The 12,389-nt window shown below is 46.6% G+C and overlaps 1 protein-coding gene across 1 annotated transcript in view; it reads left to right on the top strand.

The window, feature by feature from the left end:
• The window catches only part of CHRD (chordin), an 85,554-nt gene that overhangs the window by 15,650 nt on the left and 57,515 nt on the right, over positions 1-12,389 (top strand). Inside the window, exons 4-5 of the mRNA XM_058189079.1 lie at positions 7,835-7,981; positions 11,207-11,324. Of these exons, the coding sequence (XP_058045062.1) occupies positions 7,835-7,981; positions 11,207-11,324 (265 nt within the window). The remainder of the gene's footprint in view (positions 1-7,834; positions 7,982-11,206; positions 11,325-12,389) is intronic.

The following is a 12,389-nucleotide window of genomic DNA, read 5'->3' on the forward strand; positions in this document are numbered from 1 at the left end:
CCGCTAGTGGTGAAGAGCTGGAGGGCTTTGTTCCAGTGGGACTGCCTCATGGCCTGGAACTGGCTGACCATCTCAGCCCACTGAGCCTCCAGGCGCCAATACCTGGCCTTACTTTCCCGCAGGTCTTCCCTCTGCTTGGAAAGCCTATGCTTCTAGTCCTCAGTGAGGTGCTTCTACTGAGACGGGGGGAGGGGACAGAACACTCCTTCTCTGTCAGATCCAATTTGAACTGAGCTCTTTTGCCAACTCTTTCTCATGGTGGCTGCTTAGCTCCAACAACTGCTTCCTGTTGGGGCCCTAAGGAGCCCGGGCGGGGACCCGAGGAGTGGCTGGCAAGGGAGGAGTGGGTAGAGGCTGGCGAGGTGCCCCTTGATGTGAGTGACATCAAGTTGGCCACACCCACCCAGTCACCTGACCACCTAGCCACACCTACCCAGCCGGTCATTAGGCAGATCATATTAGTGGTCCACCCTGAAGTCCAAAAGGTTCGTGACCCCTGACCTATGCCATTTTTCCCAAACCGCATAATATTCCGAATCATCTTTTTCTTTTAATTCTAAGGTTAGTTTATTCATTTCGACACATTCAAATATTTTCTGGATAATCAATCCCTCTGGTGATAAGTTATGTCCCTTCCAATATTGCGCGAACGCAATTCTTGCTGTTGTTAGTATATGCAGGATCAGATATCTTTTTTTTTTTTAATCAAATTTAGTTTTTAATAGGCATCTCTATTCTCTTGTATGCGTGCCTGGCACACGTGTAAACTGTGTGAAGAAGGATATAGGGGTCTTTTATTTTGAAAGAGAAAATCATTTTTGGGTGTCAGGAGCCGTCAGATTTTCTCCAGCGCATCCATGTTTTGATCACCACAATACAAGAATGACATGGAGACTCTAGAAAGAGTGCAGAGAAGAGCAACAAAGATGATTAGGGGACTGAAGGCTAAAACATATGAAGAACGGTTGCAGGAATTGGCTATGTCTAGTTTAATAAAAAGAAGGACTAGGGGAGACATGATAGCAGTATTCCAATATCTCAGGGGTTGCCACAAAGAAGAGGGAGTCAAGCTATTCTTCAAAGCACCTTAGGATAGATCAAGAAGCAATGGGTAGAAACTGATCAAGGAGAGAAGCAACTTAGAACTAAGGAGAAATTTCCTGACAGTTAGAATAATTAATCAGTGGAACAACTTGCCTCCAGAAGTTGTGAATGCTCCAACACTGGAGGTTTTTAAGAAGATGTTGGACAACCATTTATCTGGAATGGTACATAGACAATAGATATTGTCTTGTCATTCTATCTTGCATTCTTTTCTTTTCTTTTCTCTTCTTTTTTTATGTTTAAAGTTTTTATTAGTTTATAAAATAAAATGCAAAAATGCAAAAGCAAACAGTAGGAAAAACAGGGGAGGAAAGGGGAAAGGGAGAATAATGCACGATTCGCCTTTGCTATTCGGTACAGGAGCTCTTGCCTGCAGTGCCCCGCCGCAGGAATGGCCTGCTTTACCAAGGGCCGGCCTCAATGACGGATCTTGGGATCCACAGAGGTGGCATGCGAAGAGGAAGAGCCTTTGGGGTTTTAGATAGGGCATTTTAAGGGGTGGGAGGGTAGGCGGGTGTTGGGGAAACCCGCGGGTGGGGTATCAGTTCCTCGCATGCTCATGGCGGTGAGTTAATAGGTCCGAAGGTTATGGGGGAGTTCAGGTCCCATTGGTAGAGGTGGTGCTATTTGCACGGTTTGGGGAGGGCAGATTTGGCGGGCGGGGCTCGGATCATATGGGGCGCGCGTTCGATGCTTGCAGGCGATCGCGCGCCCCGAGCCTCCAGACTTCTCCCGTTCCCCGGATAGTCAAGACCCTCAGAGCCTGGGCCTTCGGCTGGTGCTGTGTAATGCACGGTCCGTGGCCAATAAGGCCCCCCTAATTCACGATCTTATTCAGGGGGGTGCCGCGGACTTTATAGGCATTACGGAGACCTGGTTGGGCGCAGAAGGGGGCGTGCCCCTGGTACAGATGTGCCCACCAGGTTTCCGTGCATTCCATCAGCCGAGAGCCCAGGGCAGGGGTGGGGGGGTGGCGGTTGTGATTAGGGAGAGTCTGGAGCCGAGGGAGACCACTGTGCCTCAGATTGTCGGGTGTGAATCCCTCCTTGTGAAGTGGGGCCATAGATGTCAGATGGGCTTGCTGGTCGCGTACCTGGCTCCTTGCTACGTGACAGCTGCCCTGCCCGAGCTCCTGGAGGTGCTTGCTGGGGTGGCAGTTGAGACCCCCAGACTTTTAGTCATGGGGGATTTTAACTTGCCATCTGCCGGCTCGTCATCGACAGCAGCTCGGGAGTTCACGGCTTCCATGACGGCCTTGGACCTGACTCAAGTAGTTGATGGCCCCACCCACACGGGGGGTGGTACACTCGATCTGATTTTTGTCTCTGGTCAGTGGTTGAGAGATCTGGACTTACAGGAAATAGTCATCGAACCTTTGTCATGGTCAGATCACTCTCTCCTTCGCCTGGACTTTCTGACCGCCATCCAACACCGCAGGGAGACGGAGCCGATGCGTTGGTTCCGTCCCAGGCGCCTGATGGACCCTGAGAGGTTCGGACGGAGCTTGGGCCATTCCTGAGGGTCTGGCTCACGGCACGTCTGAGGAACTTGTTGCGGCCTGGGAGCGGGCGCGGGGCCCTTAGATCGTGTCGTGCCTTTGCGGCCTCTGACCCGGCGCAGGTCCCAACCGGCTCCTTGGTTCTCCGAGGAGCTGAGGGGGATGAAGCGCCGGAGAAGACGCCTAGAGAGCATTTGGAGGTCTAGCCGTTCTGAGGCTGATCGGACACTAGTGAAGTCCTATACTAGGACTTACCTAGTGGCATTGAGGGAAGCGAGGCGTTGCTACGCCTCCTCCCTCATTGCGTCGGCAGATAACCGCCCAGCCGCCCTGTTCCGGGTGACTCGCCCTCCTTCATCAGGGGAGCGGGATGACCCGCTGCAGGGACGTGCTGAGGAGTTTAACGGTTATCTATACGATAAAATCGTTCAGCTGCGGGACGGGTTGGACCAAAATTGCGGTGACCCTGGTGAGGTGCCCGAGGGTGGTCTTGGTGACATTGTCTGGGATGAGTTTGACCCTGTGGCTCCCGAGGACATGGACAGGTTGTTGGGTAGGCTGAATGCCACCACGTGTTTACTGGACCCGTGCCCCTCCTGGCTGGTGCTGGCCACTCAGGAGGTGACACGAGGCTGGCTCCAGGCGATTACGACCGCTTCTTTGGTGGAGGGTGTCTTTCCGGCCGCCTTGAAAGAGGCGGTGGTGAGACCCCTCCTTAAGAAGCCTTCCCTGGACCCGGCTGTTTTAGGTAATTATCGTCCGGTCTCCAACCTTCGCTTCGCGGCGAAGGTTGTAGAGAGTATGGTGGCATATCAGTTTCCCCTACACCTGGATGAAACCGTCTATCTAGACCCGTTCCAGTCCGGTTTCCGGCCCGGTTACAGCACGGAGACGGCTTTGGTCGCGTTGGTGGATGATCTCTGGAGGGCCAGGGATAGGGGTTGTTCCTCTGCCCTGGTCCTATTAGACCTCTCAGCGGCTTTCGATACCATCGACCATGGTATCCTGCTGCGCCGGTTGGAGGGATTGGGAGTGGGAGGCACCGTTTATCGGTGGTTCTCCTCCTATCTCTCCGGCCGGTCGCAGTCAGTGTTGACAGGGGGGCAGAGGTCGGCTCCGAGGTGCCTCACTTGTGGGGTGCCGCAGGGGTCGATCCTCTCGCCCCTTCTGTTTAACATCTACATGAAGCCGCTGGGTGAGATCATCAGTGGTTTCGGCGTGAGGTATCAGCTGTATGCGGATGACACCCAGCTGTACCTTTCCACGCCGGACCACCCCAACGGTTATCAAGTGCTGCCCCGGTGTCTGGAGGCTGTCCGGGTCTGGATGGGGAGAAACAGGCCCAAGCCCAATCCCTCCAAGACAGAGTGGCTGTGGATGCCGGCATCCCGGTACAGTCAGCTAAATCCGCGGCTGACCATCGGTGGCGAGTCATTGGCCCCGATGGAGGGGGTGCGCAACTTAGGCGTCCTCCTGGATGAACGGCTGTCTTTAGAAGACCATTTGACGGCCGTCTCCAGGAGAGCGTTTACCAGGTTCGCCTGGTACGCCAGTTGCGCCTTTCTGGACCGGGATGCCCTGTGCACGGTCACCACGCACTCGTGACGTCTCGCCTGGATTACTGCAATGCTCTCTACATGGGGCTCCCTTGAAGGGCATCCGGAGGCTGCAGTTAGTCCAGAATGCAGCTGCGCGGATGATAGAGGAGCCCTCGTGGCTCCCACAGTATATGTAGGATCAGATATCTTTTTTTTTTTTATCAAATTTAGTTTTTAATAGGCATCTCTATTCTCTTGTATGCCTGGCTGGCACACGTGTAAACTGTGAAGAAGGATATAGGGGTCTTTTATTTTGAAAGAGAAAATCATTTTTGGGTGTCAGGAGCCGTCAGATTTTCTCCAGCGCATCCATGTTTTGATCACCACAATACAAAAATGACATGGAGACTCTAGAAAGAGTGCAGAGAAGAGCAACAAAGATGATTAGGGGACTGGAGGCTAAAACATATGAAGAACGGTTGCAGGAACTGAACATGTCTAGTTTGATGAAAAGAAGAAGTAGGGGAGACATGACAGCAGTCTTCCAATATCTCAGGGGCTGCCACAAAGAAGCAGGAGTCAAGGTATTCTCCAAAGCACCTGAGGGTAGAACAAGAAGCAATGGGTGGAAACTAATCAAGGAGAGAAGCAACTTAGAACTAAGGAGGAATTTCCTGACAGTTAGAACAATTAATCAGTGGAACAACTTGCCTCCAGAAGTTGTGAATGCTCCAACACTGGAGGTTTTTAAGAAGATGTTGGACAACCATTTGTCTGGAATGGTACATAGACAATAGATATTGTCTTGTCATTCTATCTTGCATTCTTTTCTTTTCTTTTCTCTTCTTTTTTTATGTTTAAAGTTTTTATTAGTTTATAAAATAAAATGCAAAAATGCAAAAGCAAACAGTAGGAAAAACAGGAGAGGAAAGGGGAAAGGGAGAAGTGTAGAGAAGAAGTATTGACGTCCGACTCCCTCTGGTGCCGTAGAATAAGACAGTAACATCAAACTATAACTTTTTTTACTTTAACATCATAGTATAAACGAGCCATTTCTATAACAACAAATCTATCTAATCACTAAAACCCAAATCAACAGTTCATTTTTTCCCCACCTGAAGCACAAAGTCCAGAAACGGTTTCCAAATAGAAACAAAAATACTTGTGTGGGGTTTTTTTAAGATCAAAGCAGTCAATTTAGGCATTTCTGCTAATTCCATCAGCTTTTGCAGCCATTCTTCCATCCTTTTTTCTACATAAAGTTGTTTTGCTGCCATCAATATATATATATCATAAAACTTTTGTCCCCAAATCTTTTTTTCATTAAACCCGAAAGATAAGTTCTTTTCTCTTCTTGTGTCCCGTGGTTCAAGTTCTGTTTTACTAATTTAACCCCTGCAGTGATCCACTTAGCAACTGTCGCAGGGGAGATTGTACAATGGAGCAAAATTCACTTAACAAATGTCTCGCTTAGCAACATAAATGGGGGGGCACTCAATTGTGGTCGTAAGTCGAGGATTACCTGTATACGGATGACACCCAGCTGTACCTTTCACGCGGACCACCCCAACGGTTATCAAGTGCTGTCCCGGTGTCTGGAGGCCGTGCGGGTCTGGATGGGGAGAAACAGGCTCAAGCTCAATCCCTCCAAGACAGAGTGGCTGTGGATGCGGCATCCCGGTACAGTCAGCTAAATCCGCGGCTGACCATCGGTGGCGAGTCATTGGCCCCGATGGAGGGGTGCGCAACTTAGGCGTCCTCCTGGATGAGCGGCTGTCTTTAGAAGACCATTTGACGGCCGTCTCCAGGAGAGCGTTTACCAGGTTCGCCTGGTACGCCAGTTGCGCCTTTCTGGACGGGATGCCCTGTGCACGGTCACTCACGCACTCGTGACGTCTCGCCTGGATTACTGCAATGCTCTCTACATGGGGCTCCCTTGAAGGGCATCCGGAGGCTACAGTTAGTCAGAATGCAGCTGCGCGGATGATAGAGGAGCCCTCGTGGCTCCCACAGTATATGTAGGATCAGATATCTTTTTTTTTTATCAAATTTAGTTTTTAATAGGCATCTCTATTCTCTTGTATGCCTGGCTGCACACGTGTAAACTGTGAAGAAGGATATAGGGGTCTTTTATTTTGAAGAGAAAATCATTTTGGGTGTCAGGAGCCGTCAGATTTTCTCCAAGCGCATCCATGTTTTGATCACCACAATACAAAAATGACATGGAGACTCTAGAAAGAGTGCAGAGAAGAGCAACAAAGATGATTAGGGGACTGGAGGCTAAAACATATGAAGAACGGTTGCAGGAACTGAACATGTCTAGTTTGATGAAAAGAAGAAGTAGGGGAGTCATGACAGCAGTCTTCCAATATCTCAGGGCTGCCACAAAGAAGCAGGAGTCAAGGTATTCACCAAAGCACCTGAGGGTAGAACAAGAAGCAATGGGTGGAAACTAATCAAGGAGAGAAGCAACTTAGAACTAAGGAGGAATTTCCTGACAGTTAGAACAATTAATCAGTGGAACAACTTGCCTGCAGAAGTTGTGAATGCTCCAACACTGGAGGTTTTTAAGAAGAGATTGGACAGCCACTTGTCAGAAATGGTACATAGACAATAGATATTGTCTTGTCATTCTATCTTGCATTCTTTTCTTTTCTTTTCTCTTCTTTTTTATGTTTAAGTTTTATTAGTTTATAAAATAAAATGCAAAATGCAAAAGCAAACAGTAGGAAAACAGGAGAGGAAAGGGGAAAGGGAGAAGTGTAGAGAAGAAGTTTTGACGCCCGACTCCCTCTGGTGCCGTAGAATAAGACAGTAACATCAAACTATAACTTTTTTTACTTTAACATCATAGTATAAACGAGCCATTTCTATAACAACAAATCTATCTAATCACTAAAACCCAAATCAACAGTTCATTTTTTCCCCACCTGAAGCACAAAGTCCAGAAACGGTTTCCAAATAGAAACAAAAATACTTGTGTGGGGTTTTTTTAAGATCAAAGCAGTCAATTTAGGCATTTCTGCTAATTCCATCAGCTTTTGCAGCCATTCTTCCATCCGTTTTGTACATAAAGTTGTTTTGCTGCCATCAATATATATATATATATCATCAAACTTTTGTCCCCAAATCTTTTTTCCATTAAACCCGAAAGATAAGTTCTTTTCTCTTCTTGTGTCCCATGGTTCAAGTTCTGTTTTACTAATTTAACCCCTGCAGTGGTCCACTTAGCAACTGTGGCAGGGGAGATTGTACAATGGAGCAAAATTCACTTAACAAATGTCTCGCTTAGCAACATAAATGGGGGGGCACTCAATTGTGGTCGTAAGTCGAGGATTACCTGTATACAATGGTGAAATCCAAATTTTTTACTACCAGTTCGGTGGGCGTGGCTTGGTGGGCGTGGTGTGATTTGGTGGGCATGGTGTGATTTGGTGGGCGTAGCTTGGTGAGTGTGGGAGGGGAAGGATATTGCAAAATCTCTATTCCCACCCCACTCTGAGGCCAGCCAGAGGTGGTATTTGCCAGTTCTCTGAACTACTCAAAATTTCCACCACTGGTTCTCCAAACTGCTCAAAATTTCCGCTACCAGTTCTCCAGAACCTGTCAGAACCTGCTGGATTTCACCCCTGCTGCATATGGATTGGCTCTTATTTTTGACGCTTCAAATCTCTTCCTGTTCTCCTTCGCTCAGCCCCCGCCAACATCGCGGAGAAGAGATCTGAGCAGCTGTTGGACAAGATGGAATACTCCCAGGAGAAAGAAGACGGCTTACACAGGAACTACAACGACCGTGCCTACTTCAGCTCTCAGGACTTGATCCGAGATGACAGCCAGATAGGTATGGGTGAGGCGGTGCCCAGATTCCAGGGTGCGTGTTTTTGCGTGTAACCACAGGATGTAGTATTACAGACTTTTATTTTCCAGAGATACTGAGGTGATCCTGGACTTACAATAGGTTGTTTAGTGACCGTTTGAAGTTACAACAGCCCTTGAAAAAGTGACTTATGACCATGAGCTGTGGTGGCGCAGTGGTTAGAATGCAGTATTCCAGGCTAATTTTTTTTTTTTGTTTACATTTATATCCCGCCCTTCTCCGAAGACTCAGGGCGGCTTACAGTGTATAAGGCAATAGTCTCATTCTATTTGTATATTTACAAAGTCAATTTATTGCCCCCCCAACAATCTGGGTCCTCATTTTACCTACCTTATAAAGGATGGAAGGCTGAGTCAACCTTGGGCCTGGTGGGACTTGAACCTGCAGTAATTGCAGGCAGCTGTGTTTTAATAACAGGCTTCTTACAGCCTGAGCCACACCGTGGCCCTCACTGTAATTCAACTCACTGCCAGCAGTTCGACTCTCGCCAAGCTTAGGGTTGACTTAGCCTCCCATCCTTCCGAGGTCGGTAAAATGAGGATCCAGATCGTTGGGGGTAAATACGCTGACTCTGTAAACCGCTTAGAGAGGGCTGTAGAGCACTGTGAAGCGGTATATAAGTCTAAGTGCTGTTGCTAATGCTATTTTTCACACTTGTGACCATTGCAGTCATGTGATTTACATTCGGATCCTTGACAATTGGTACATATTTATGACGGTTTCAGTGTCCTGGGGTCACGTGACCTCCGGACAAGCAAAGTCAATGGGGAAGCCGGATTCACTTCACCAACCCTGTTGCTAACTTAACTTTTGCAGGGATTCACTTCATAACTAACACTGGCATGGAAAGTCATAAAACGAGACAAAACTCACGTAACCAATTTCTCGCTCGGCGGTATAAATTTTGGGACTCCATTCTGGTCGTACGTCGAGGTGCACCTGCACGCGTTTCATTTCAGGCTAAGCGAAATGAAACGCATGTGGGCCGACTCTGCCCACAGCCAGGTGTTCGATCCTGACCGGCTCAAGGTTGACTCGGCCTTCCATCCTTCCGAGGTCGGTCAAATGAGGAGCCAGATTGTTGAAGGGGGCAAATAGGCTGACTCTGTAAACCGCTTAGAGAGGGCTGTAAAGCACTGTGAAGCGGTATATGAGTCTAAGTGCTACTGCTATTGCATTTTGGCAAAATCGGCACAAAACTATGGGATGCCGCCAACAGCTGTATTTGCAGTCCGTTTTTTTTGTGTTTTTTTAAATTTGCATTTATATCCCACCCTTCTCCAAAGACTCAGGGCGGCTTACACTATGTCAAGCAATAGTCTTCATCCATTTGTATATATATATATATATTTTATTGAAAAAGTTTTAAAAAAACAAAAACATTTCCCCCTTTTTCCCCCCTCCCTCCCAAAAACAAACAAACAACCCTTCCCCCTCCCTCCCCCCACCCCGGCTTCCCGGGTCAATCACAAGGTATTGTTATACATAAACCAAACATAGAATAAAATTTTCCCTTCCAATCCAAATAACCACATCCAAAGCTTTTCATCTCCCAACCCCCTCCCCATTACATAAAATAACTTTCTAATTATTCAAAGGCAATCTGATATTTCTTAATCTGATATCTATTTTGTAGATAATCAATCCATCCATTTGTATATTATATACAAAGTCAACTTATTGCCCCCAACAGTCTGGGTCCTCATTTTACCTCCCTTATAAAGGATGGAAGGCTGAGTCAACCTTGGGCCTGGTGGGGCTTGAACCTGCAGTAATTGCAGGCAGCTGTTGTTAATAACAGACTGCATTAGTCTGTTGAGCCACCAGAGGCCTTTTTTTTTTGCCGAGCATCTAAAGTACAGGTAGTCCCTGACTTACAACAGCTCATTTAGTGACCGTTGGAAGTTGCAGGGGCACCGAAAATGGTGACTATACGATCATTTTTCACACTTATGACCGTTGCAGCATTGCCCCGTGATCGTGTGATTTAAATTCGGGTGATTGACCACTAACTCATATTTATGACGGGAACAGTCTCCTGGTGGGGGGTGTGTGGGGGTGTCATATGAACCCCTTTTGCGACCTTCTGACAAGCCCAAGTCAATCGGGAAGCCAGATTCACTTAACAAGCGTGTTACTAATTCAAACAACTACATCGATTCACTTTAACAAATGTGGTGAGAAAAGTCGTAAAAATGTGGCAAAATTCATTTAACACTTTTCTCACTTGGCAACATCGGTCTTGGATTTAATTGTGGACGTAAATTGAGGACTGCCTATACAGTCACATGACCACGAGAACCCTCCCTCTGTCGGAATTTCAAATCTGGATTGGAAACTCCATTATAACTTTTGAATTCTCGCTATATGAGCAGTCGTAAGTCAAGGACTCCCTGTATTTTAATAATAAATAAATGAATGGAATGGAATGGAATAGAATAGAATAGAATAGAATAGAATAGAATAGAATAGAATAGAATAGAATTCTTTATTGGCCAAGCGTGATTGGACACACAAGGAATTTGTCTTTGGTGCATATGCTCTCAGTGTACATAAAAGAAAAGATACGTTCATCAAGAATTATGAATAGGATAGGATAGGATAGAATAGAATAGAATAGAATAGAATAGAATAGAATAGAATAGAATTTTTTATTGGCCAAGTGTGATTGGACACACAAGGAATTTGTCTTTGGTGCATATGCTCTCAGTGTACATAAAAGAAAAGATACGTTCATCAAGAATTATGAATAGGATAGGATAGGATAGAATAGAATAGAATAGAATAGAATAGAATAGAATAGAATAGAATAGAATAGAATTTTTTATTGGCCAAGCGTGATTGGACACACAAGGAATTTGTCTTTGGTGCATATGCTCTCAGTGTACCTAAAAGAAAAGATACGTTCATCAAGAATTATGAATAGGATAGGATAGGATAGAATAGAATAGAATAGAATAGAATAGAATAGAATAGAATAGAATAGAATTTTTTATTGGCCAAGCGTGATTGGACACACAAGGAATTTGTCTTTGGTGCATATGCTCTCAGTGTACCTAAAAGAAAAAATACGTTCATCAAGAATTCTAAGGTACAACACTTATGAATGAATTTATAATAAATAAATGAATTTATTTCCAGGTTGCATGCAATGTAAAATCACACCAACTTCTCCTTTTTGCTTCTCAGATTTTGTGGCATTGCTGATCGGGGGCTCAGATCCGAGGGGGGCTGCCACCAGTGCGGTGGCGAAAGCCAGGTTCACTCTCACACACTTGCATCTGATCTTCTCCATTAACTATGAAAGGTGGGTGAGCCTCAGTCGCGTCTCCATCTGATGTCTTAGTGGACAACCAGCTACATAGGAGCCAATGGTGTGCGGCGGCAGCCAAAAAAGCCAATGTAATCCTAAATTGCATTAACACAGGGATACAGTCAGGGGTGAAATGCTACCGGTTCAGGCCGGTTCTCCCGAACCGGTAGTAAAAAATGCTACTGGTTCGGGCGAATCGCGATTTCCGACGATCAGCTGGGTGACGATCAGCTGTGACCTGTGATTTATATTAGCTAGAATCCTCAGATTTCCTGCTTTCTAGCTAATCTAAATTGCGTGGCACAGTGGATTCCCGCCCACCCGCCCCCATCCGCTCGCTGTTCTACTTACCTTTGCAGACTTGGAAGGCTTCAAAAGGTTCCTTTTTTAGCACTGTGTGGGCGTGCCTCAGGCATGCATGTGTGAAAAGTGTGGATGCACGTACAAAGTGCTCACTCAGTAGCAGACTCAAAGAACCGGTAGCAGATGTCAGAGGATTTCACCGCTGGATACAATCAAGATCAAGCGAGGTACTAACACCACTCTATAAAGCCTTAGTAAGACCACACCTAGAATACTGCATCCAGTTTTGGTCACCACACTATAAAAAAAAGGATGTTGAGACTCTAGAAAGGGTGTAGAGAAGAGCAACCAAGATGATCGGAGGGACTGGAGACTAAAAGATACAAAGAACGGTTGCAGGAACTGGGCATGGCTAGTCTAGTGAAGAGAAGGACCAAGGATGACATGGTAGCAGTGTTCCAATATTTGAGGGGCTACCACAGAGAGGAGGGGGTCAGGCTGTTTTCCAAAGCACCTGAAGGCTAGACAAGGAAAAATGGAGGGAAACTGAACACGGAGAGGTTCAACCTAGAACTAAAAAGAACTTTTCTGACAGTGAGAACAATCAACCAATGGAACAGAAGTTGCCTTCAGAAGTTGTGGGAGCTTCATCACTGGAAGTTTTCAAGAAGATACCAGACTGCCATGGTGTAGGGTCTCCTGTTTGGGTGGGGGATTGGACTAGATGACCTACAAGGTCCCTTCCAACTCTTGTTG

The sequence above is a fragment of the Ahaetulla prasina genome, chromosome 6 (genome assembly GCF_028640845.1).
Source record: "Ahaetulla prasina isolate Xishuangbanna chromosome 6, ASM2864084v1, whole genome shotgun sequence".
NCBI classification, from domain to species: Eukaryota; Metazoa; Chordata; class Lepidosauria; order Squamata; family Colubridae; genus Ahaetulla; species Ahaetulla prasina.